Below are 27,223 nucleotides of genomic sequence, written 5' to 3'. Positions count from 1 at the left end.
TGATATGGAGCTAGACTCCTGTTACACATGAGAACACCGAAACAATTAGCTTTTTTATATGCTATGTATATAAAGTATATATATACCCATGAGGATGGGTATTATGCCATGTAGAGCCAGAAATTCAAGGTAAAGTTCTGCACACATGAATAATTACAATGGATGTTGGACAGGTAAAGGAAGAAAGGAGAAGGAAAACAAAACATGCACAGCAGGACTAAAGCAAAGAGACTGTGAACTAGTAGAGATGAGCAGAGGAAAAATAGACTAAAGGACACAAGCCAAAGGGTTCTTCCAACATTTAACTATACCATACACTTTCTAGATGGGGCTGGAGAGGCAGGGGGGAGAAAAGAAGAGGACAAAACCATTAAGTCGGTTTTTGGCATTCCAAAATCTCATCACATGCAACAATCTTCTTCTCCACTACAATGAGTTATGTGTGTTTTTTTTGAGGAGCTGATTTGACAAGCACCTCTTACGTTTATTCGAGCCTGGTACAGGACGACTCCCGCAGAGTTGTTGGCAGTGCAGCGATAAACGCCCCCGTCCCGGACCTGGGTGTTGGAGATGTTCAGGTAACTGACCACGTTGCCCTCAGAGGTGATGATCTGGCTGATCCTGTGGCTGCCGTCCTTCACGATGGGGTCCTCGTCCAGTGTCCAGGTGATGGTGGGCAGGGGAGTCCCCTTCACGTTGCACATCAGGGACACTGGCTCTCCTGGGCTCACCACTTTCTCGCTGAAGGCAGAGATGATTTTGGGAGTTCCGTCTGCAGAGGGAGAGAAAAGCAGCAAAAGAGTGCTTACGTGGTGTAAAGCTTGTCCCCTCTACTCTGGAGTGTTGTATTTGTGGGGTGCCCTGTGGCAGGAAGGAATGAATCTGACTCCATCTTCTTAGAAGGCTAATTTATTATTTTATGATACTATATTATGTTAAAGAATACTATACTAAACTATACTAAAGAATAGAAAAAAGGATACACACAGAAGGCTAAAAGATACTAATGAAAACTTGTGACTCTCTCTTCAGAGCCTTGACACAGCCTGGCCCCACTTGGCCATTAAGTCAAAACAATTCACCAATGAAATAATCACCTGTTGGTAAACAATCTCCAAACACATTCCAAAGCAGCAAAACACAGGAGAAGCAAATCAGATAATTATTGGTTTCATTTTTCTCTGAGGCTTCTCAGCTTCCCAGGAGAAAATCCTGGGCAAAGAGATTTTTCCAGAAAATACGACAGTGACATTTCACCCTTTTTTATATAATTAAAATAAAAAAAAAGACTGCATTTTTAATTCTTCTGCTGGCCCCTTGCAGAAGAGAGAACAAACACATCTCAAGAGGTTTATCCGTTGCCAATCAAAACTTCAGTCAAGTGCTGAGGTGGAATGGTCAAGGAGATTCTTTACCTGTAGAACTTCTATCATATCACTAAAACAAGGCTTACAATATAGAAAATGCAAAAAAACCGTGCAAAGAATTGTTCATTGTTTTAAGTCCAAACAGCTGAGTTTCAGGAAAAGGAAATCAGATAATTATTGTTATTTTTCTCTGAGGCTTTCCAGCTTCCCAGGAGAAAATCTGGGGCAAAGAGATTTTTCCAGAAAATATGACTGCGACACTGGAGTGCATCCCATGAGCCATGATCTTTCTTAGAAGCAACACAAGCAATGATTTTCCAGGATGTAACCCTAATTATTGAGAGAGGGAAATAAATTCTGCCAGTAGAGCACTTAAATGACCCTTTGCTTATGGCAAGTGTTTTTTACATCTTCTGAGAAATCTGGTAGTGGCTCTGCTGTATGAAAAACACTTGAATAGGATCAGGGATCTCTACAAACTCCTGTGTTCCCGCAGACAAGTTTTAAAACCATATGGAGTTCATTATAAAAGACATACAGCAAAACCTCAACACATTTGGAGAGTCTCCTGGCAGATTTTAGCTCCTTGGGAAGTTTAGGATGAATCCTGCTGCCAAGAGCCAGGCACAACTTGCATAGGTTGGTTTCACACAGCAGTTTAGTCCTGACATGGAGTGCCCCATTTAGGAAAGTGTTAAATTAAGCTTTTCTGAATGGAGATTGCCTGTAACAGCAATGATGCCAATTTCTTTCAGTGGTCATTTTGTGCTACAGATAAATATTTCTCTGAATGAGAGCATTCAAACACTTTATCTTGCGAACTGTCTCCCAAAATGCTCAGCCTGTAACAGGGAAATGAATAAAGAAAATGGGTGGGCACAGAAACTTTGTAAGCAGGGAGCAGGGTTAAATACCCACCTCTCCAGAGAGTTCAGTGGGGTAACATTTAGGAGTGCTGACACCCTGGTATTAGTTTGGAAGTCCTTTCTGTGGTCATGCAGTGTGTGTTTGTTTTCCTTTGAAAATATTACTTTAAAAACAGGGCTGCAAAATTCCCTTGCTTGCCACATGGTAAAAAGATAAGCACTGGCATTCTCAGAATGTTGAAAGGCCTCAGCATCTCTGGAAGAGCATTTGATTTTATCTGATTTCATTTTATTTTCCTCTGCCCCCTCTCTCTTTCATTTCTGTCCCATTGGTTATGTGACAGTTTCTAATTTTTTTATTTATTTTCATTCCTGACTCTCTCCCTTTCCTTTGGATACTGTCACCCCTCAAAAAACAGAATAGCAGAGACACAAAAAAAAAAAACAAAACAACTTTTTATCCTGTAAGGGAGCTGACACAGGGCCAATAAATCTGTGAGCGTGCACACTATGTACCTCTGCCACCCCTCCTCCTCTTTTTCCCCCCCTTTTTTTAATTCAAGTGACAGGCTTTTTTTTGAGATGAAAGCAGACATTATTTTCACAGTGAGACCTGAGTGTCTTTGAAATCTTCCCTGCTGTTGCTGTCTGATAACCTGCACTCTCCAGACACCATGATAGATTATCAATATGCTCTTTAGGCTTTCCTAGTCACGGGAGATGGTTGCTGAGGTAACTCGGTCCAGGCAGGTAATCTCTTCTTCTTCTACAGAGACTCTAAAAATAGTGTCCATGCCATGCCTGCACCACAGCCTCATTAGAGAGATGCCTCTATGCAAATTGATGACTTTCCTCCCTTCATTATCATGTAGAACATGGTATCAGTTATTTAAGATGATCTCCAAGCCCTCAGCCAATACACCCAACCAGAAAAGCAATGTTTGGATTTTTAACAGAGATCTGCTTGGGAAGGATTTTCTTTTTTTTTCAAATTGATTTTTCCATTCTCTTATGAGTAGGGCACAATAAACCCCATGGACATTTCATAATTACCTTCTTTTTTCATAAACTCCACTGGTGCCAAAATGATTTTTACTTGTATATATTCTTAATATATATTAATAACTCTTGAATTAGAGTAGACCATTATTGTATGGTTACACAGTTCCCAACTATCTTCAGTACTTTTCCTACCATGACAGACAGAAAGACAAAACACATTCCCAAAGGCCCCAATGCCATCTTGCTTTTTCCTGGGAGCCTAGGATAAGCTACCCTCCCAAGACACTTCCTCATAAACAAAGTACAGCCAGTAGCTGAAGAAAAAGGGCCTCCAGAAGAGGTGGAACCAGGGGGGAGAATTACTTCATTACTCGAGGTTCTAATTGAGAATTCCTTTCAATTATGCTGATTTGCTAAACTTGCAAAACTGTGTTCACCCTATGTGGGGTTGGTATTTTTCCATATCTGCCCCTGGAGTCCTCCAATTAAAGACCAGGTCCTATTGCTTTCCTATTTTTATTATAGATTACTTCTTATATCAATACTGTGTCCAGGTCTGGGCCCCTCAGTTTAGGAAGGATGTTGAGATGCTTGAGCACATCCAGAGGAGCCGAAGAGGCTGGAGAGGGGCTGGGAACACAAACCCTGTGAGGAAGCCCTGAGGGAGCTGGGGGTGCTCAGCCTGGAGAAAAGGAGACTCAGGGCTGCCCCCATCACTCTGCACAGCTCCTGAAAGGTGCCTGTGCTCACCTGGGGCTGGGCTCTTGCTCCAGCAGCACTGACACACCCAGAGCACACAGCCTCGAGCTGCACCAGGGGAAATACAGGTTGGAGAGCAGGGAAAAGGTTTTCACTGAAAGAGTGATAAAGTTCTGGAATGGCTGCCCAGGGAGGTGGTGGAGTCCCCATGCCTGGGTGTGTTTCACAAAGCCTGGATGTGGCACTGGGGGCCAGGGTTCAGTTGAGCTGTTGGGGCTGGGCTGGACTCGATGATCTTTAAGGTCTCTCCCAACCCAGTGATTCTGGAATTCTGCGAATATTGCCTCTAAAGCGCATTTCTTCATTTCTAGATCTTTAAGGCATCACCATTCTAAAACAACATCACCAAAGCCAACTTGTGCATAATTTTAAAAACCAAACTTGCTAGGCAGGTGGAGACTGACCTTCCAGCACCACCTGGACGTAGTCCTGTGCTGACATCTTGTCCTTGCGCACGAAGCACTGGTAGGCGCCGCCGTCGCTCTTGGCCATGCCGTCCATGATCAGGTTCTCGCGGTTGACGCCGGTGATGCGCACGTTGCTGCCAGGGTTGATGATCTCCCCGTTGCGGTACCAGGACAGCTCCTGGTCCTCGGTCCCCGTCACGCTGCAGGACAAGGACACTTGGCTGCCGACGCTGCTTTTGACCTTGCGCGGGCTGATGGTGGCTTTTAGCGGTTCTGGAGGTTTGGGTTGAAGTAAGGGAGAGAGAAAGGGAAATAGAGATTATTCAGTATAAATGTGCATTTGTGTGCAAGTAACAAATCAACTCTCACAATAAAAATCACAGCCATACCCTTCTTAAAAGAAAACACCAAATAAATAAATAACAATAAATAACAGATAACTGTATTGCTCTAAAAAATACATTTTTTCCACCAACACCCATGACAAAAAAAATAGGTCTACAGGGATAACAAATTCAACACATAATCCCATGCCCAGGTGAACAGTGGGACCAGACCTACAAGTACCACCACTAGTGCTGAGGCATTTAACATGGCACTGCACAGGTTTTGGGAGGGCAGGAGGTATTTCACATTAGTTCAGTGCCGACCTTTGAATCTTGTGCATTAAGTGCATTCCTGAAACTCATTTTCTGGTTTAATTTTGGGCAAAAGGAGCCAAATTTACCATTTCCCAAACTACTCTCTCATGTGAACAACTGCAATAAAGGCCAATTAAAAGATTAGCTTTCAAGACTGGAAGATGTTAATGCAGGTACACCCACGGATATCCATTTGATATGTCCACATGGAAGTTCTTTAGTGTGTGGGCTCACCAGATTTTCTGCTTTGATGTGGGAGGATTACAATATTTTCAAGTCAGCCTAAAGAAATAGTGGGACAGGAGAATGCAAGTTTTACATGGCAAAAAAAGAGGATGAACAGTACTGAAGAAAAGTCATAAATGTAAATGCGAGGAAAACAATCTTTATCCTGCCACCTAGGATTTATCATCACTGCAGAACACAGATTTCATCTCGTGCCTTGTATAAATTGGTTTGACTTCGTTATAAAGATAAGGGGTTGCTATCACCACTGGTGCTATCTCTGACACAAAATACAGGCCATCCTATTTTTTCTTTTAGCAGCTTGCATACACACACATGTGCATAAACACACTTAACAAAGAAAAGTTACTTGTTCACTTTATTAAATATTTTATAACATTAAAGTTGGAATAAATCCATAGGGGTTAATCAGGAACAGAGTCCTGGAGAAAAACACACAGTGGCCTCAGACATTCTGGATTACAGACAAAGGTCCAAAACATTAATTGATCTGTGCTCAGATGCATGTTGAAAGTCACTGAATATCTCTATTTCCTATAAAAACACTACAAAAGCTAAAAACTGGCAACAATCCATTAAACAAAATAGTCACACTCAAGTGTGACTAATATCCCAGAGCCATAATGATGCAAGAGAGCCACATCCTCCATTGCAGAGGGGGTGAAATTTCTTTGCCCAGCTTTTACTTCCTGCCAGCCTGATCCAGTGAATTTCCAGTGTCTGAGTGCAGTGTCATTAGGAAAAACACATCACCAGGCACTGGGGATGCTTTGGGTATCATCAGCAGTACAATTACATCACGTCTCTGCAAGTTTTGACTTTGCATCATACAAGGCAGATGGAATTCAACTCATTTTTTATGAGTATTTTGATGAATATTTTTAGAACCAAAGCTCTTCAGCTATAACTTGAGAATGGCAGATTTTCCACCTTGGTTTTATTTTGCCCAAAAATATTATGTGCAATTATTTGTGAGGATATTTTCATGGCCTGAACTGCTGACAAACTTCTCCCTTTTCAGTTTGCTAGTCATGCTGTCTAGGTGGAAATGTTAGTTCACAGAGCATTATTTCTATTACAGGGAACAATTTTGTGGGTTTTTTCTACAGTAGTAGCATAACAATTTTCCAGTGTGGTGCTCCTGAAGTAATAATTATCTTTGTAGAATTTGTGAAACATTCAGAATATTCACACATGAATACTCGACTGAGGGGAAGTATGAGTATTCAACATTACTGAGCACCATGAGTCATGGCAATGAGAGTTTGGCAGCTTTATTTATGAGAACATTTGCAATTTCTTTTCCAGCACCCAATTCATACTTCTAAATTACATATCCTCCATGTGATAAATTATAGAGCTACACTGGAAATTGCATCCATTTGCACTTCTGATCGCTCAATTGGCCAACTAACTCATCTCCACAGAGCCTGCTTTGTGTCGTTCCACAACTTTGAGGACTTTAATCATTGCTAGGATAAATTAAGGAAACAGAAAGTACAGCAAGGTAAGATAACAACACGATACTGATGCCTAAACAGTTTTGCTTTTACGAATTTTTCATATATTTTTAGTTCTGAAGAATATTATCACAGAGTTATGTAGCTCCTGGTATTTTTCCCACCCTTTTTCTCAAATTTTAGAACAATAACCTAACATTCTAACACGTTCCTGAAATACTGTTTAGTCCTATTTTTAAGTAGAGGACCTACAAGAAGAACATTTTGTTTCACAACCAGAATCTGAGAAGAAATAACAAGAAGTGAGGCAAATAAGCCCTGGACCTACTCCAAAAATTACCTAACCAACTGCTCTTTAATTGAACAATATTTGTTAAGAATACTTATTTGTTGAACTTATAAAATTGTAGAGATCCAGTACTGGCTGTGCCCATGACCATTGGGACACCTGGAAGCTTCCAATCAAGGTCTGGTTTTTATTTTACCATTTCAGCATTGTTGCAAGGGTTTTTCTCTTTAGATATCAGGCAACAACACCAACAATCCACTGTGACAGGACCTTTCACCCCCTGGCACAGCAAAAGACTTATCTACTTCCCCAAATCTAAACTAGGCCTGAATGGTTTGTCTTGTGATGAATTATCTTGGCTGAAAACACCCTTAGGCAGAAATAAACATCCTGCTTTGAATGCATGGGAAAGGATAAGCAGAAATAAGTGACCAACAAACAACTACTTTTGCCATTCTGAGACCACTACAATTTTCATAAAATCAGAAAACTCTTCCTGAGTGTGTGGAGAGATCTCATTGATGCTGAGATGTTGGTATTGAGACACTTCCCTGGGACTGAGAGAAATTAGGAGACTTCTGCACATCACTATCATTCACTGGAAAAAGACACTGGCTTCTAATCTAAACTATTTCTTTATAGTTCAGATAACTAAACTAGCTATAGCTAGTTTAGCTATAGCTAGTACCTTTATTATAGTACACTGTGTTTTTCTCTACTAGTAGTTCTTTTTGTGTTAGCCTGTGTGGTAATTAAATCTGTTTAAAGTCTTGTGTCTATTTTCCTTGTGGTGTCTATTCTAAATAATTCATGTTGTAGTAGACCTGAGTGGTCATTATGAAGGACTTGTGAGTAAGAGTAGGTTTTAGGGTGCTGGCTGTGGGTGGACATGTTCTCCCCCTCTCTACCACAAATGGTTGGTGCAGAAATGAAGAGATAACCCAGGCAGGTGAAAGGCCCAAAGGGATCATCTCTGGCACCAAAAGGGCTCAGGCCCCAGCTAGGAATCAACATCTTAGTCTGGAGAGAAGATGTGGGAAAAGATAAAAGAAAAATAAATATTCTTGAGTGAGACACTGTTTTACAAAGACTATAAAAGACACATGAATTTTCACAGAGGCAGAAATGTCCCATACACACATCCTGATAAACATACAGGACTTCTCCCTGGAGTTTGGACAGAGATTCCATGGTTATTTTCCTGGGAATTGAGGGAAAGGATTTTGATGTGTGCTCCATCACAAATTGGTTGGTAAGAAACATTGCTTTCTAAGTTAAATAATTTCTTTGCTAGCTGTAGAATTAATGGTACCTTTACCCTCATGCTGGATTTATTTACTAGTAGTCTCTTCTGTCCTTATTCCAGTGGAGTAAAAAATCTGTTTTAAGTCCCATGTCTGTTATTTTTATATCTATTAAATGGGTAATTTGTTCTATAATAGACCAAATCAGCCATTATTAAAGAATTTGTGAATGACAGTGGATTTTGTGGTACTGGCCACTTCAATAAAGTTCCTGCCTCCTGCCAGGGGCCTGGGCAGAAACCAGGGACTAATCTAAACTTGAGCATCTACTCATAACATTGGCCACCTCAATAAAAGCTGTTGTCTGTGGGGTTTTTCGTATTTATTTTCTACCTCTGTTGAGGTTGGGATTGAAGGCACTTGAGATGGTATTTCATGTTTGGACTCAGGTGTTTATTATTTCCTATCAGTGTAACAGCCTCACAACCATGAGTTCTGCAGCTTTTCATTAGCAAGGCACAAAATGGCTAACTATCTCTTCTTACAGGGTCTTTTAAGACTAAATTATGTCATTAAGAAACGACACTTAGATTATTTTCCCTTTCAACCCAATAACCAATCCTTCAAAGCCCGCAATGCAGACTTTTCTGTCCAATTACAAACATCACTTAAACCCCTGAAGAAGAAGGTGAAGAGGAACAACTTGCCTCTGCTTTAAAACTTTTATCTTGCTTCATATTTATTTTTATATTCTAGAACCTCAAGCTCTAAGTTTTCTACCCTGTGATATCACACACTTCTATTTAACTGTACACCTGTAATCCCAGTGCTATCAATCAGTTTTGGAAGTCTTCTCTACAGTCTCAGGTCACATGTAGTGCTCTCTTGTGAGTCTGTGCCTTTCAGCACACAAAGTTTAAAATTCTCAGCATCTAGTCTAGCATTCCAACAGCTGCCCACTGCCAAAAACCTGTCCCAGGCAGGGACTGGCCCATGCTCTCCCTGTGTCTCTGTCCAAAGTTTCTCTCAACTGCCTCAGGATCATCATGAAAAGTACAGAAATTGGGACCACCAAAAAAAGACCAAGTTTGAAATCCTGGTCTTGTTGGAGACGGTTGCTTGCCAAGATCCTGAGGCCTGAACAGAGCTTCTGGCTTGCTAAGCTATTGTTCACAAGTGTGTTCAGTGTGTGTATGCAACACTGAACCCAGTGAAAGGAGAAAGGGGCACTTTGCCAGCACCCGCTCTTCTAAAAATACCAGGAGCTACATAACTCTGTGATAATATTCTTCAGAGCTAAAAATATATGAAAAATTCGTAAAAGCAAAACTGTTTAGGCATCAGTATCGTGTTGTTATCTTACCTTGCTGTACTTTCTGTTTCCTTAATTTATCCTAGCAATGATTAAAGTCGTCAAAGTTGTGGAACGACACAAAGCAGGCTCTGCGGAGATGAGTTAGTTGGCCAATTGAGCGATCAGAAATGCAAATGGATGCAATTTCCAGTGTAGCTCTATAATTTATCACATGGAGGATATGTAACAATAGCCAACAATAGGAATTTCCCCAGGATTGGACTGGACTTTTCCTGAGTTAGCTTTTGGTGGTCCCCACAGAAGACCCCTCATCTGTTTTACAACCACTGTGACGGATGGACTGAGATGGGAGAAGCCTCTCCCTAGAGGACTGAGACATGAAACCCCTATGTGGAAAAGCTCCCTCTCCTCCCAAGGACTGAGACTGAAACCCCCAAACCGTGGGAGGTGCGTGGGGGAGGTGAGCTGACCTAAGTGAGATTTTGCCAAGCACTACCTGATGGCTGGACCAAGAAGACAATGGCTCTCGCTTACTGCTGAGAACATGGACTACCTGTTACATCTATTCTTTATTGTGTCTGTTCCCCCCACTCGCAATTTTCAATAGAGTTATCATAATAAAAACCTCTGAGTTAGCTGGAGTTTTCAAGATCTCCCCGATGTAACAGGTGGATCCTCAGCTGGACCGGACCAAAGGACTTTGTTTCTATGTTTGGTAGCTATATTCCCCTCTCTCTCTCTCCTCTCTCTCTCTTTCTCTATGTTTTTCTCTCCCTTAATCCCCCTTATTGTAGTGTATTTTTATACTTTCCAATTCTTTGTAATAGTTTTGTTTTTGTATCCCCGTATTTTTCCCAAATGGTTTACCCCAGATTGTACCCTCCTCCCTTTACCTGTGTAAACCCTTTCCTTTGCTGAGATCATCCCCAAATCCCTACCCTGGCTCTCTGTCAATCACTCAGCATCCCATCCCCTCCATCTAGAAGCTTTGGTCCAGGTGGTCGAGTGATTAGCCAGAGGCCAGGGGTCCGCCCCCAAGTGTTACTCCACATGCTGTCCTAAATTGTTAAATGTCTGTCCCCCAGTATCCATCCCTTAGGGTCACTTATTGCTTAGTAAAATATTATCTACTTTCAATTTCCACCTGCCTTTAAAAGTTGTAGGGGGATAGAACATAAGTAAATAAAGGTAGTATAGAATGTAATCTTACCCCCTAAAGAGTTGCAGCTGAGCCAACTATTAAGGATTAGGAGCAGGCCTGATTTTAACAGGCCACAGCTATAGCCAGAAAGAAGAGTGTTATAAAAGAGTGGATTGGTTGGTTGTGGGGAACTGGAGTCAGTTAGCTGCTGTGAGGACAAGGAAGAGTCAGTGCCTAGAGGAGATGCCTCTGAGAAACATCAGGGAGGTACGAAACTCTAGCAATATGGAACCCTTGCAATGTAATGACAATAGAACTCTTGTAATATAGTGGCAATAAAATGCAACCTTGGCACATCTCCTGGGGGCTCTCAGCAGGAGCCCTCAGAGGTGTAGGCGCTCCTTTGGGACTCCTAGAATAAAACCTTGGATTAAGCCCTGCTAAGAGTCAGCCCTTTAATCTTCTACCGATGTCTCCAGTGTCTCTTCTACTGCAAAGGCGACCAGCCCAGGTATACCCTCAGTACCCTTGGGGCACAAGAGAGTGTCCCCCCGCTGTCTGCTGACACGGGGCTGGCTGGGGTTCCTGAGAGGCTCCCAGAAAGACAGAGACACCTCTATCACATTTTGCTGTGGTTGCTGTCCTGGGTTGACTATATGATGCATCTATCCCCAATTGTTCTGCTATGCTGAATAATAAGTTTTGCACCTTTAGGACTTGTTCCAGAGAGTGAAGGGGGGAGAGAAGAAGCAGCAGTTTGTTTTCAGACACTGCACTTACTCCTCCACATTCCTGCTCCTGGCCTGTGTTGTCTGCGGATGGACAGGCAGCAGGACAGAGCTCCCCTTTGCTTTTAGTTAGTTTAGCTAGCTGAGGCAAAGAAGTTCCCTGGACTGTGGGTTTTTTTTCTTTTTTCCCTTTTCTTTGGACCTCTTGAAACCTGCTCTGGCTTGAACACCCAGCAGAGCACTGGCAGCTCCACCTGTGGCCCACCGGGCCGGGCCGGGCCTGCGACATTTCCAGCACTGATCAGAGACTGAGTGAGCTGAGCTGAAACCCGGGGAGGGGACTTTCTCAGTTTGTCATCTCTTTTGGAGCGGCAAGGGGTTTTACTGTTTAATATCGTTTAGGTTTTATAGTTTAATAAACAGTTTTTTTCCACTTTTCTCCCAGACCGGTTGTGGGGAGGGGCCGATTGAATCTGCTTTCCTAGAGGAGCCCCTTTGGGTATTCTCTCCCAAATTTGCTCTGAACCAGGACAGTCGCTCAATAAAGGTGCATTTGTTTATGATTATCACTGCAAATCCCCTGTGCCGTGTCGTTTTTCTCGCACTCTGAGATCACGAACGTCGCAAAACCCGTTTATAAGGACGCGTCGCGACACTCCCCTCTCCCTGGTGGCACCAAGGCAGGACCTACGTGTGACGTGCAGGCGGCCGATGACCTCGGCGGTGCCGTAGTTGTTCCACACCTCGCAGACGTAGCTGCCCGAGTCCGAGGGCCGCGTGTTCTCGATGAGCAGCCCCGTCACCGTCTGCCGGAAGCGGCTGTCGGGCTCCCAGGGCACGTTGTCCTTCAGCCAGCGGTACTTTGGTGCCGGGTGCCCCGATGCTTTGCAAGGCAGCTCCACTCGCTGTCCTGCCATGGCTTTGCGGTGCTCAAACCCATCTAGGATAGATGGAGCTGAATTCGCTGGGTCTGAAGCAGGAAACACAGAGAAACTTAAAATTAACTCGCTAAGCAACATGTAGTTATTTTTTCTCCTGCATCACTGACATATTTTATGAAAATCCTTTCGCTAGGATTTTTCTCCTGAGAAACTGAGGCCTCAGAAATGAAATGTAAACAATTATCTGATTGCTTAGAATGTGGTTTGGAGGTTACTTACCAACAGGTGCATCATTGATTGGTCTCATGTGAATTGTTTCTACTTGATGACCAATCATGGTCCAGCTGTGTCAAGGCTCTGGTCTGTCACGAGATTTTTTTATTCATTCTTTTCCAGCCTTCTGATGTCCCCTTTCTCTTTCTTTAGTATATTTTTATTATATAATTTTATTTTAATATAATATATATAATAAAATAATAAATCAGCCTTCTGAAACATGGAGTCAAGATTCTCATCTCTTCCCTCAAACACCACCACACTCCTGCATTTTCTGACTCACCTGCCCAGTGTTTTGGGCACTACAGTTTGCTTCTCTGACCCAGCCAACCAGTTTGAGTCATGGTGGCTGGGATCCAGCAGCACATGCTGCTGAAGCAGCTCATCACTGCTTGGAAATCCTCTCACTGGATTTTTTCCAGGTGGCAAACGTTTTGCTGGTCATCCTTCATGTTCCCTGTGAGAGGCACAGAGAGCCAGAAATGTGTTGCCTTAGCAATTATTGCCACTTCTCGACTAGATTGGAGCCAACACATTGTCCCTTCTCTCGGTGGTCTGAAGGCTTTGAATTAAAGGAGCAATTTATTCCCTTGTCAGGAGACAAATGGGCAAAGGCACAGGGATTTCTATCTGCAGTCAAAATGACAGACAAGCCTTTTTTTCTTCTGTGGGAAAAGAACTTAACGTGACAAGACCAACTTACAGCTTAATAGTGCATCTTTCTGTGCTCAATTTGCTGACAACTGCAGCCCTCACTCGTGCAGCACCTGGCATAGATTTATGTAGCTCACAGATGTCTGGCAGGATTGCCTTCACCAGAGGTGCATGTATCCATCAGAAATAATTTCAGATTATTTGTAATTTCAGATTTCAAAATTTTTGAGACAGAGGTTGACACTATTTAAATTTTTTTTTTGCAGCCCATCCTGGAGCTATTGCAACAAAAATACTGAAAAAATATTCATCAAAGTATTTTCTCATCACATGCACACGCTTTGCTAACATTTCTGTCTCACAAAGAAACCCCACATGCTGACCAGCTCCTACCTGACGCACTGACCTCTTTTTGGGTATATCTAATCACAGCTGATTAGATGTAGGTGTAATTGCCACAATTATGGCATTTTCAAGAGTCATTTTAACTTAGCAAACTCAGTGCTGCTCACAGGGCAGCTGCAGCAGGTTCCTGTACAAAACTGGAGAGATTAAAGGAGCAGTTCATGCTGAATTCAAGTTATTCCAAAAGTAATCAGTACTTGAACTAGCTGGTTTAAAACAAGCTTAAATATATCTTTATGAACTGCAGCCACAATTGGGAGGGCAGCCAGGACAGCAAACATCTTAAGGCTATTCAAGTTAAACTATCAATCCAGAAACCAAAACCATGATATTAAAAAAAGGGACTAAATATCTTTGGGGTTTTTTTTTTTTTGTGTGACTATATCTCAATAAAACCCCCAAAATGCCAAGTCCAGTGAAAGGTGACAGCAGGGGTTTTTCTGCTTTCTAGGTGCCAGGAAAACCCGGAGCCACTGAGGGCAAAGGCACATTCAGCTTGCTGAGTGTCTCATTAGGAAGGCGTCGGCGGTGGTTCAATGAGTGTTTTTGGATGAATCAGTGGCCTCCAGGTCCACATTTGGCACCAAGAGGGGACAAATTTTTGAGCTTGCCATGCTGTTTATGTCTGGCTCAGTGAAAGCACAATCTGCCAGCATGCTGTTGGGAAGGCCAATGTCAATTTGACTAATTGATCAGCCAGCTCCTCTCTCGCCCTTTGGGTCATCAGGCATCCCTGTAACCAGGCTCAGATTCTTTTGTGGTGAATTCACTGAGAGTAAAATGAGTAAAACCCACAAGCAGGCAAGAAATTACAGCTTCTGGCTCTTAGGAAGGTTACATCTACAGGAAATCAATTTCTTCAGTTGGAAGTAATAATTAAATATTTAAATAATAAAAAAGCATAACTGTCTTTTAGAGGTATTGCCTGTGCATTCCTACTCAAGCAGCAAAGCAGATCCTGGATTCTCTATCCCAGGGTCATTTCCCTTTGTTCCTTCTCAACTTGAGCCTTGTCAGCAGCAGCACAGCCTGGAGTCCCAGCTGCAGGACAGCTAAACTGAGATTTGCCTGTATAATGGAGAAAATCCCACCTTGCTGTTATAGAGGAGGTTTTACAAATATATTCAAGATTTGTAAAACACAAGATATGATTCCAGTGACCTGTTTTCTTTGACTCTGTGGAAGAAAATGTGTATTTTATTAAAATATAATATATATTAATATATTATTTAAATGGACAGTAAAAGCAGTTCTTCAGGTTGTCCCTGGAACAGACTCCTATTTAAAACTCCTACAGTTCATATATTTCAGTTAAGGGGAAGAAAATCCAAAAAAACAAACAAAAAAAAAAGCCAAACACCAAAGAAAGCACAATTTGCAATCACATGCAATGAGAAAAAAATACCAAAGTAACATAAACCAATATGTGTTTAGTATATTTTGAATCATTATTTTACTATCCTTTGACAACTGGCTGCAAATGACTTCCAGCAGGGAAAAAATGAGGCAAAAATGCTGTTTTAAAATATTCTACTTTGGAACTTCTCTGAAGCACAGAAGAGGAAAATTTTTGTGCTTTAAAAATCATAAGGATTTTTCGGAGTGTGTAGGTTAAAAAGCAGTAATGATTTTGGGAGACAGGATTCATTGCAGGACAAAATTTTTGTTGGGAAAGGACACTATAATGACTCTTAGAAGTATATTCTGTTGCATGTTAATAGCTTTGGGTTTAATTTTATTTAGAATCATGTGATTTCAAGGAGATGTTCTTACTCAAAATGAAATTTGGAACTTCAGTTTGTTCATTAATATAGGCATATTAATTATTCACTATTTTTGCTATTTTTTTATTTGCTATTATCTGCATGTTACCAGTCTCACTGTTTCAAACCAAGAATGAAGCTTAACTTGTGTTAAATGTGGCCAGTAAACATGAGAAACATCCACTAAAAACTATTTCATCCCTAAACAAGTGAAGAACAAATATGGATGAAAAAGGCAGGCAGAAATGTATGTCTCATGCAAGGAGACATTTCAGAACTATGTTAATGGATTCTCTGATCCCAGTTCTTAAAGGAATCACTCTTTAAAAATACAAATTCAAGTAAAGGAAGAGGAAAAGCTGTTAGAGAAATATTAAGAGACAAACTGTGCCCCTGATTGCTGCACTTGCTCCGTAGATTAACAGGACTGGAAATCAGAGCTCACTCTAGCCCTGATCAAGAATAATTAACCCTGTTGAATTAAAAAAGTGAGGTACTGCACGCAGGTAAAATTTTCTATTTCAATTTGGTCTGTGGAGGAGAATAGAAGAGGCAACTCTAGACAGAGAACATCCTTTAAGGTGTTTGTCCTAAATTTCAAACAAGAGAGAGCTTTCCTTTCCCCCCTTTTGTTCAGAGAGATAACCAGAATTTTTCCTGTGGTAACCAAGATACAAGCCTGATTTTATTTATGTTCCCACTGGCTCAGCCTTAACATGATTCCACACGGAAGCAGACCATATTATGGAGCCAGCTGGAAGGGTGGAATCCTGCCTGCTCTCAAAAGACCACAGCAGGCAGATTACCGTGCAGGAGAACTTCTTCATCTGTTTGGGGAAAGCAGGGGCAAGAGTTCTACCCACAGGGGACACCTGTCAAAGGGAGGAACTCCTGGAACTGACTGGTAAGTGATTCTAACCTGAGCAATCCCACTATTTTATTTATTTTTTAATCATTATTATATTTGTACTGGCCTGTGTGTTCAGAGGGCTCCAAAATATTTCAGCAATGTCCATTTTGGAGGAGGGCAAGAAGCAGGTTAATAATGGAAAACCTTGTGCTCACCTCTGTCTCCTTTAGGGCTCTCAAACAGAGGTGTGGAGGGCTGAGACCTGACCATGGAGTTTTATTCTGACAGAAGAGTTGAGGAAAGGGTCAAAAGGGGGATGACCCCACTGACTGTCAGGTTGGGAAAGTCACCAAATCCCGACTGACCTTTATGGAAACTTAGCAACAGGGAAAAGGAGAAAAAGCAATGTGGAGCTTTCAGTGGGATGGTGGGGATGATTTATGTAGGGTAAAGATATGGGAGAAAGTCTGGGATACAGCCTCAGAGAGCTCAGTGGATGTAGGAAAAGCACTCTGGATTTGCTGACCTGCAAACAAAGGGAGCAGTTATGGACGAGCAGCAAATAAGGGGCAAGAAGGGGAGGTGGAGATGTGCTAATCCTACACAGAAATGTTTGAGAACAAATTCCAGACCCAGGCTTGGGATCAGCTCCTCCTTCCCCTTACCCACTGCCTCTCACTGAGGGAAAAATGGGGAAAAATCTGTGTTGGAGCAGCAGTGAGAGAGCCCTGAGTGTGTGATGACTGTGAGGAACCCAGCTGTCCATCACACACACAAAGCAAGCAGGAATTCATTTAAAACCACAAGGAAAAGTTAAAATAGCCCATCCAGCTTCTCATTTTTCCACCTGGTGGACAAATTGCTCCCAAATTGCTGTCTCTCTGCAGCACCCCTGGGTGCACTGGCACAGTTCTGGTCATGTTTTCCTTCTAGCTGGAGATCCCTCCTGGAAGCAGGGGAACATACTAATTTCCCCAGGTGTAGTGGTTTTGATTCATCAATTTCAGATTTTTTTGATAATTATTAGTGTACTTACTAGAATATCTTTTAAAAATTTTTTTTGTGATGTAGGATTAGGAGAAAGGTGAAGTAGGTTTAAAATTTTAAAAGGGTATAAAGAAAAAAATATTAGTAGTAATTAAAAGGAAGAGTAATAAGAATTGGAATAAAACTTTTAGGACACTTCTTATAACTTGTTCTTTCTTAATGATAATGTAAAGAAATAAAATTTAAGATTTTAGTCAGTTTACTACTTTTAGAATAGTCTCTATTTAGTTTACTTAGGGAGAGAAGTTTTTTTATTAATGATATAGAGACTTTTTTATAAGTAAATAGTTTTTTTTGTGGTTTTTAATTTTTATGAATAGCAGTCACCTGGGGACATTTGTAATTGTAAAATCTCTCTACTTTTTATAAGTTTTTCTTATAGTTGTATTTATGGATTATGTTAACTTATAGGGTATTGTTTTAAAGATGACTTGTTTAAAGGTAAAGGTTTTCATTATTTATCTTTGAATTAATTTTGGAGGGGTATAAGATCTTTATTATATTTTTCTCTTTCTTTCTTTCAACTTCTTATTGGACCATAGCTACACTAATATTTACTTACTTCAGTATAGGTAGAAATGGGATGAATGAAAAGGAAGGCTGAAATACACCTTGGATAACATGAGAATTTGAGGTGAAAATATTTACAGCTGAGTGCAATGTCCTGAACTCCTGCTGGGGTCAACAGAGAGGAACAGGCACCATGGGGCACCCCAGATCACCCCAAAGCAGGGCAGGTACATTACCCCCAAAAGTGTTCCTCTTCTTTGGTTAAACAGTGAAGTTAAGGTGATTAAGTTCCCCTGTACAAATCTAGTTCTGGAGCAATTGTTACTTTGTTTTTTAAAGTTTTTTTAAACTTTCTGATGTTTACATTCTTATAACGAACTTTCTCAAGCACTTTATATAAATAACTTATTGTTTTACATTCTCTTATAGAAAAAGAAAAAATTGATAGACTGTTTCATTGGAGAGGTGGCACTGTCACCCTCCAATCCGCTGTCACTTTTAGAAATCTATAAATGTTGGAGTCAGGAATTAAAAATTCTCTTTTTTACCTTAAAAAGAATGTGTGTCCGCATTATGTTCTTTCGTGTCCTATAACAACAAGGGATAAATCCCATCCACAGTCCCTGTATAAAGTACTCCGAACCTGCTAAAAATCACCATGCTGAATGCAGGTACACCCTAAGGGACTTCAGGAAATAACTACTAAGATGTGAAAAACATATTTTTAAAAAATTAAGGGTTTTTAAATGACCCATCTCATTTTACACTTCTGTTTGACAGAAACCACACAAGAACATGCCTTGCCATCTGGGCACACTAGAGAGAGACACAGGCAGCATTTCATTTAATTTCATGTAGGAAGATGCAGAAAAGGAGCACCTGATACAAAAAGTCTGGCGCTGTTGCTCTGTCGCGTTTCTCCCGTGTATCTGTGCCTGGTGATGCAGCGGTAGTTGTACAGTCCATCTTCGTTTTGTACATCTAAAATATACAAGGCTCCCGTGGATGTGATGAGAAATCTAGGTCCTGAAAGACACAAGAATTGGCAGGGTTTAAAATATCTGCAGGTTTGTTACTCTCACAATTAAGGATGGAGGGCACAGGGCCTGAAGATTTTTTTGTTGCTGGGATTGAAGCTGCCAATTCCAAGCTCACCAAGTACACACTGTAAATGCATAAAAGGTATCAATTCATGTGTATTTCATTTGTATTTCATTTGCATTTCATTTGTACTTCATGTGCAGAAACAGAGACATCTTTAAGAAAAATGTGAGGAGTGAAGCAAAGAAATGTGCCATGGTCTAGATGACTATTAACAAACATACAAAGAGCATCTGAAGTAAAATAAGGGATAAAATGCATAAAAGGTATCAATTAATGTGTATTTTGTTTGTACTTCATGTACAGAAACAGAGAGATTTTTAAGAAAAATGTGAAGGACAGAAATGTGCCATGGTCTATCTGACTATTAACAAACAAAAAAGGAGCATCTGAAGTAAAATAAAGGGTAGAAAACCAATGCATTAACCCAGTTCAGTCCAGGGCTGTAGGATGATCTGATGCAATTCAGCAGCAAAGCTGAAGGGGTTAAAGAGGCAGGGAAGCTGCTAACCCTGCAATCCCTGCAAGTTAAACAGCTCCAGGGTGAGGAGCAGTCCCACCCCACCCTGCCCAGCAAAGCCACAATCTCCAAAACCAAGCAAGTCTGACATCTTCAAGGTCGGAGTTTCTACCTCTGTTCTCTCAAAATTAAAGTATTGCAAGTTAAATTTTCTTCATATGTGACTTTTTAAATTATTCGTCTAGACTATGTGGAAAATACCACAGTGTAGATGGTCACATGAGCAGTTTTTATCATTTGGCACCCGCAGAACTGTCTCTGTTCTGTTTCATGCCCACTTTAAAAGCAAGGACACAAACTCTCCTAAAACCAACACAGTACATGTTTGCTCTAATGCACTTTCCATAATGCAATACATTGAAATAACTTGTTTAGAATGCATTGTAAACTTAAGCCTCACCTGGTTAATATGTCCACTTAAAAAATACCGTAGTCTAAACTGTGTGTGCTTTTCCAAAACTTTTACACTGAGGTAAATGTGAATATCTTTTCCTTTTCATGTCTGCTAAATTTCTCTGTAGGTGGTAGCTCTTATAATATATGGACCTGTACCTATATATTATAAAATATATCAGGCTCCAGAATTAGGGGAGAAATACACAAGGCTGAAACCCATAATGAACTAATATCCAGTAATATGCAGTAAGAAAGAATTCCTTTTCTTCAGAGCTCTGTTTGAACAATGACTTTTTAATAATTAAGTGTAGTCAGGATGCTTGCTCACAGATGCATCAGTGGGAAAGCAATCCAACAGAGAGAAGATAGAAAGGAAATGGTTTCATTACAGAGGGTGATATCCTTTAAACCATAATATAAAAGAAATTGAAAAAAAATAACCATTTAATGTCACCGGTCTGACCATCAAAGCAGAGAACATTGAATAAAACAAACCAGCCCATCTCTCCCATCTTTGCAAGTATCCAGAATTATTAAATAACAACACCAGGGTTAAATAAGTTGTGGGGTTGTTTAGTGTGGAGAAAAGGAGGCTCAGGGGTGATGTTATTTCTCTCTAAATCTCCCTGACAGGAGGGGGAAGCCAGAAGGAGTCAGGCTCTGCTCCAGGGAACAGGGACAGGAGCAGAGGGAGCGGCCTCAGGCTGGGCCAGGGCAGGCTCAGCTGGGACAGCAGCAGCAATTTGCCCATGGAAAGGGAGCTCAGGCCTTGGAATTGCCCAGGGAGCTTTGCAGTGCCCATCCCTGCAGGTGTCCCCTGGAGGTGGCACTGAGTGCTCTGGGCTGGGGACAGGGTGCCCACGGGGCACAGCTGGCACTGCATGGGCTGAGAGATTTGCCAGCCTCAGGGATCCTGGAATTCTGTGAAAATAAATCACCAAAATTGAGGCATAAAAGGTGTTGAGCTCTTTTGCTGATGAGGAAGAGCTGAGCAAGGGAAGGTGCAAAGGAGGAGGGAGAACTGGATGGGAAGTGCTCTCTCCTCAGCCATGAGCAGCACTGTACTCCAGCCCAGGTGGATTTACAGATTTACAGGATAGAGAGGCTCTTTCCTATACAGGAGCCATACTGACTTCATATGCCTCTGAAAACTTAAATTGCTTGCATAGAGATGACTTAGGAACAAAGATATTGTGGCGTGGAGTGCAGTAGTAAAATCACCTGAATGGGTAATATTTCAGTTTCACAGCCAGATGTCTGAAAGTGGCATTGAAAAGCTTATATGAAAAAAAGCAAAGCTGTCTTACATTTACATTTTAATATTTTAGTTGTAAAGTTTGGAATGAAATTATACGTGTAGTAGCAATAAATTACCATGTATACTACACCTAGTAGCAATAAATAAAACCAATAAGATACACTGTAAGTTCTTGATCTAATGTTCTGCCCTATGCTGGGTTTTTTTCCTTTTCCTTTCATATTCCTAATTACTCAGAACAATGTCTGAATGTATTCATTACTCAAAACAATTTTGGCCACCCTAACTTCTCATCAAATAGTGCTACTCAACATCTGTACCCTTTAACAAGGTTTGCCTTTACCCCTAAATTTAGGTTCAAAGGATATTTAGAATTTTGATTTGAAAACCACGAGATGTCAGACTTCAGTTCACAAGCAGTTTCTGCACTCCTGAAATATTCATAAAGCAAATCCACCTTTTCCAGGGAATATGCTATAAGAACTACAGGTAATTGAGGCATAGTTGTCTCCCTTGTGCTCCGTGGGCAGCACAAAATGACAGATTCAGGAGATGGGAATCACGCTGAAAGGCTTGGCTTGGGGGATGCAGCAAAGACAGCCCTGCCTTGCTTTTGTTTGCAGCTGTGTGAGCATCCACCAGCTCTGCATCCAGGCAGGGCAGGGGTCCAGCACTGTGCCCTCAGCAATGCCCCAGCCCTGCCTGCTCTGTGCACACACATCTCTGCAGCCCAGGCAAGGCTCACATCAGGGTTTTCCAGCTGGGATGTGACCCTGGTGCCAACCTGTGCCAGGGTGGGTGGCAGTGGAGAGGCTGCAACCACACCGCAGGCCCAGGAACAGATAAAAAGGTGTTAATGGGGTGGTTGGGATTGTTTTGGTCCCTCCAGTAAACCTGCACCTGCTGTGCATTTGTGTCAAGTGAGTGCAGCCTAAACAGCTTAGAGGCAGAAATGAGCCCCTCATGCATGTGAAGGCTTCCTGTAGCTTTCTCTTTCTGGGGTCCATCTTCACCTTTGCTAACTAAATATAATTCCTTTTCTCTTCATAATTCCATTTCTCCATTATCTCATTGTCACAGACATCTTTTCTGAAAAATCCTTTTTTAAAGATTTTTCCTCTTGAGAAGCTGAGAGGCCTCAAGAACAAAATGTAAACATTGATTATCTGCTGCTGTGGAATGCAGCAGGTAGATCTTTGATTAGTCCATGTTAGTTGTTTTTAATTAATGGCAAATCACAGCCCAGCTGGCTCAGACAGAGAGCTGAGCCACAAGCCTTTGTTATCATTCCTTATTATTCTATTCTTAGCTAGCCTTCTGATGAAATCCTTTCTTCTATTCTTTTAGTATAGGTTTAATGTAATATATATCATAAAATAATAAATCAAGCCTTCTGAACCATGGAGTCAGATCCTCGTCTCTTCCCTCAACCAAAAATCCCTGTGAACACCATCTCATCCCATTTCACACCTTTGGACACTACTAGAATGCACAAGTTTAAGATCACACAAATGGGGCCAAAGTTTAAAAATAAATAAATCCCTTCCTCTGTGCTCTTCCACAGCTGTCACCACTTTCAGATGCTCTGCACAGTTTTGAGAGATGGCCTACACAGGGCAGTGTTAGTAATCAAATTTGTCTCTCTTCTCAGGATAAGCATGAAAAAAGCTGCCACATAAATTAAGTGAGAAGATCAAATTCAGAGCTTCCCTTTAAACCCTGTTCTGGAATCACAGCTGGGGTGTGGATTGTGGATGAGGATGTGGAGTGGCTGGGTGATGAATTTAAAGGATTTGTGGGCCGTTCTCAGATCTCATAGCACTGAGTGATACTTGCAGGTGAAGCCTTCCCTGCTCAGCCCTGGCAGTGAGTTTCCTCTGATGCAGTCACACTTTTGGCTCTGTGAGAGCAGACACACTTATTAAAAGCCCTCCACTTAATAAAAGAGGAATGTAAAAGCTTTGCAGAGCCAAGAAATTGCTCAGTGTTATCTTGCTGTATTTTCTGGAGAAATTATGAACACACTCAAGCTATCTAACACTGCTTAGATCATCTTCCTGTTGGAAATTACTCAGGCAATTGTACAATAAAACCTTCACTTAAAGCATTATCTAGAGATTTTTCCCTCACCCTCTTCAAAGATAGCTAAAAGTAAATAGTTATTGCCACACATCAGATGTTATCCCACATTTCCCACCAACAGACATTGTGTATAATTGCAGGGCTAAAGATTTTCCTTTTCCTCTTTTCTTCTTAACATATTTTGCATACTTATGTAATGCTTTTAATAACCAGCCCCTCCTTCTCCTGCAGAAAATGCGAGACAGAAAAAGGTGACAGAGAAATAAAAGGGAAAATGCATGTAATTTCTGTCATCTTCTAAACTGAGAGCATTTTCATTAAACCCGACAGGCTGTCAGCTGTGACAAAGCTGAAGTGTTGAGTGCTCTGCCTTCTGCACTTCAAAAAGTGTTTAGAAAAGCACCAGGATGGGACAGACAAGCTCCCACTGTCCTGTTGATCCAGGGCAGGGCTTTCTTCTCCAGGCAAATTTAATTTAATCACCCCTGCTTTGCTCTAATGAAGTCTAATTTTTTTGACTCACCTGCTTAATATGCCAAATAAAGATTTTTCTAAAGTGAAAAATCCTTTCAGATCAACTGAAGCTTTTTGTTTGTTTGGCTGCTAGCAGGCTTCATGGAAGGAAGACAGAGAAGCCTCCTTCACAACAATTAAAAAAAAAAAATCCCTGTCAAAATATAGCTCATAATTCCCATTTATTATTCCTCCTCAGCAGTATTTGTATTAATTCCTTGAATACTTGATTATAATAATTTCAGCATCTGATTTGCAGAGATGTTGAAATCTCTTTTGCCTTTCAATGCTTGATGCCTTTGAAAACGTGATTCAGTATCTGGAATGTGTGTCTCATTCAAAGACTTAAAAGGCTTCCAGGAACCCTCACTATCTCTTCCCTTGGTAGTGTGGCCAATCACAGTAATATATTACCATTTAAAATAGTATTTAAACTTGTTTAAAAATAGAATTTAAACCCAAGTCCAGGCTGGATGGGGCTCTGAGCAACCTGGCCTAGTGGAAAGTGTCCCTGCCCATGGCAGGGGGTTTGAATTTACGTGTCCTTTAAAGTCCCTTCCTGTCCAAAGCATTCTATGATTTTATGAAAATTTAAATTCTTCACAGAGGAGCTCTCTGAGACACATGGATTCATACAGTTCATACAAGTCACTGGAAAACCAGGGAATGGAATCCATAACTCTTTCCCCAGCATCCAACATAATACATAACTTTGCCTCATGGTGAGACTGAAAATATATAGATCCAAGGACTAGAAAGACCATTAGAGTAATTTATTTTCACCTTCCATCCTTTTGCCATTAACCCTTGCCCAAGTCCATATCTGGAAGTTACACTATAGCTTTTTAAAAAGACATTAGTCATGACTGAAGATTTCTTGTAAGTGGAGAGCAAGCGATAACCCTGGCTAAATTCCTCCAATTATTCTTACCTTTGAAAATTAGTGTATTGTTTAGGCCCACCTGCCTTTGCCTCTGTTACTGGATCTTACTGTGCCTTCATTAAAGATTTCCTCCACAGCCAGAAATCTTCTGCCCATTTAAGTCCTTACAGAACACAAGGAAATTACCTCTTATACCATCTTTCTCCTTAATTAGTTATACAGATTGAACTTCCTAAATAATTTACTGTGAATTATTCATATCTTGAAATATTCCTGTAGTTTTTCACTCAACACCTTAACAACTTTTTGAAGTTTCTTTTCAAGCTTGCATCATACACATAAATTCAGTTCTGAAATTTCTGGTTCTGGTCACAGTGAATGCAAAATTTCACCATTTTCCTCTGCACAATTTTTTTTCCCATGTACCCATCCAGTAATTGAACCCATCATGGAAAACTGTGATCTCCTTTTCAGAGTCATGGATTTAGGGATTTCCCTCCTTCTGTAGATGTGACCTCTCACCTGTCCTAAAACTGGAATTATTGGTATGAAAACCTCAGTGTTCAAATCAAACCTCTCAAACACAACCAAGCTGTGCCATCTTTTGCCATTACACCAATATTTTAACAGTTGGCCTATTTTGCCAACTGCTTTTCTTAACAAAATTTCATTCCCTGACAGAAACTCCAAAACCATGTCTTGATCTGAGATATTAACAAACCACTTGGTTTGGAGATAAAGAGAGGGATTCCAAAGAGATGGATCTCACTGTCCTAAAGAACACAAACAAGGAAGAGGTGGAGGATAATGGGTCATACCTAGGCTTGACCAAGGGCCCCAAAACCCACAAATTTTTGAAACACACTCCTGATTTTATTACCTGCTGACCAGTGCCCTTAAAATCCTACTGACTTCCTTAAGTTGAGCAGTGTTAGCAAATCATGTGCTTGTTTCTCTACGTGAGAAGAGGTCACATTAACAATTATGAAATTGCTCTTATGTAAGGTTTTAATGTTTTCCATTAGACTGCATAATATTAGAGATTAAAATAAAATTCTGTTTAGGTTTCCTATGTGAGATTGTTCTCATGTATAATTCATAAGAAAATGTGAACACTTTCCTGTCGAATTAACGCATTGTATTCTTGTATGAAAATGAGAATATTTTAAAATCACAATGTTAATTATTCTCTTATCATGTCCTTTCCCCCCAGCATGCTGGTAGTCTTTAAACAGGGGCAATGTAACCCCCAAGATGGCTTAAAAAACCATATTTGATTTTTCCTTTGTTGGAAACACATCTAACGGCGTTGTGTTATTGCAGCCTAAATTGGGTTGATCAAAATTAGGAGAACAGATGGCTGTTCTAATCCTGTGCCAAATGGTAATACAGAACAAAAAGACTCTTGCCAGTGGTACTTGTCACCTCCCTGGATAGAATTGCTTCTGCTAAGCAAGTTTCCATTGTGACCTGTGCATGGAAGGGGAGAGAGCTCCCCACAGAGCCAAAGGGGACAGAAACCCATAACTCAGATTTATGGCATTGCTACAACATCCTCAAACAAAGCAGGCTGCTGCTCAGGGCATGGGAAGTGTGCTAGAACCTGCTTAAACTCTGCCCTGCAGTCACAGTCCTGGGAAGGCTTTTGATACCCAGCTCAAAGATTAGATGAGGAAAGGAGGTGTGGAGGGAAAGGTCAGGATTTCACTTCTCCAATATCACCCACTCAGTGTACTCAGCCTTCCTGGGATACCTTGAGAGACCATCCTGACTCATTTCCTGGCAGAAAAAATCAGTGGCAAAGCTTCTGAAGTGCCACCATAGTATGATGTTGCTCACGAGGAATTAAGGTGTTTGATATTCCCATTTTTTCCTGACACAAAGAAAGAAAAAGCCATAAAATCCATGGGAAGTGTTTTCCAAGGTGAGGGAGACTGCTGTGATATTTAATCTATAATTCCAGGTTCCTCAAAGCTCACAGAAATGTGTTTTATCATGAAGCCAAACTTGCAGGTCTGAAGTTTTCTTCAGTTCCAAAGCAGTTGGTTTTGCCTTTCCCTTATGTTTTGTTTTTTGTTATAGGCTTTTTCCACCCCCCAGAAGTAAATTTGAGAATTTAAAAAACAAGCCAGCAGACTTGCATTAGATGCTTTCTATTTTATTTAGACACATAATCTGTTTAGAGTTCAATAAAGAATAACTGAGATTATCTCTGTGCAAAGGTCCCTGCATGGAGCTGAGGGCATTCATAAATATTTCCAGTCCTATGACCTGGTGTGGTTCCAGCTCTAACAGAGATGGATTCGCAGCTTGGCAAAATCTGTGAAGAACTGACAGCTCAAAGCTAAGACATTATTTCTAATATCATAATTCTTTACCCTCCCTCACCTCCTCTACCTCAGTTAGGGACAGAAGCACCTGCTTTGGTGGCAGGTCAGGGTGAATCAGTGTTTATTGTAAATAAATCTGTTCCTTTTCAGTCCCTCTGCCTCTCAGTCAGTGGAATTCAGAGGTGCTCAAAGTGTGGGAGGCCCAACACAGCCACCATCTCTGTGGCTCTAAAATGCCACCAAAGTCATGGAAAATTTTCCACTTTATTTTCCTCTTGATTCTTCAAAG

At 41.0% G+C, this 27,223-nt stretch overlaps 1 protein-coding gene and 1 long non-coding RNA gene across 3 annotated transcripts in view; one reads left to right on the top strand and one right to left on the bottom strand.

Moving 5' to 3' along the window:
* DSCAM (DS cell adhesion molecule) overlaps positions 1 to 27,223 on the bottom strand; it is a 403,090-nt gene that overhangs the window by 177,998 nt on the left and 197,869 nt on the right. For both annotated transcript variants that reach the window (XM_058825080.1, XM_058825079.1), the window contains exons 3-6: positions 18,731 to 18,877; positions 12,157 to 12,435; positions 4,399 to 4,674; positions 476 to 772 (exon numbers count right to left, since the gene is read on the bottom strand). In XM_058825080.1, coding sequence (XP_058681063.1) covers positions 476 to 772; positions 4,399 to 4,674; positions 12,157 to 12,435; positions 18,731 to 18,877 — 999 coding nt within the window. The remainder of the gene's footprint in view (positions 1 to 475; positions 773 to 4,398; positions 4,675 to 12,156; positions 12,436 to 18,730; positions 18,878 to 27,223) is intronic.
* Positions 16,207 to 27,223, top strand: part of LOC131572121 (uncharacterized) — an 18,755-nt gene continuing 7,738 nt past the window's right edge. The window contains exon 1 of the long non-coding RNA XR_009275999.1: positions 16,207 to 16,348. This is a non-coding gene — a long non-coding RNA (uncharacterized LOC131572121). The remainder of the gene's footprint in view (positions 16,349 to 27,223) is intronic.

This window comes from Ammospiza caudacuta, chromosome 2, assembly GCF_027887145.1.
Source record: "Ammospiza caudacuta isolate bAmmCau1 chromosome 2, bAmmCau1.pri, whole genome shotgun sequence".
In the NCBI taxonomy this organism is placed as follows: Eukaryota; Metazoa; Chordata; class Aves; order Passeriformes; family Passerellidae; genus Ammospiza; species Ammospiza caudacuta.
This window is presented reverse-complemented; position numbering and strand designations above follow the sequence as displayed.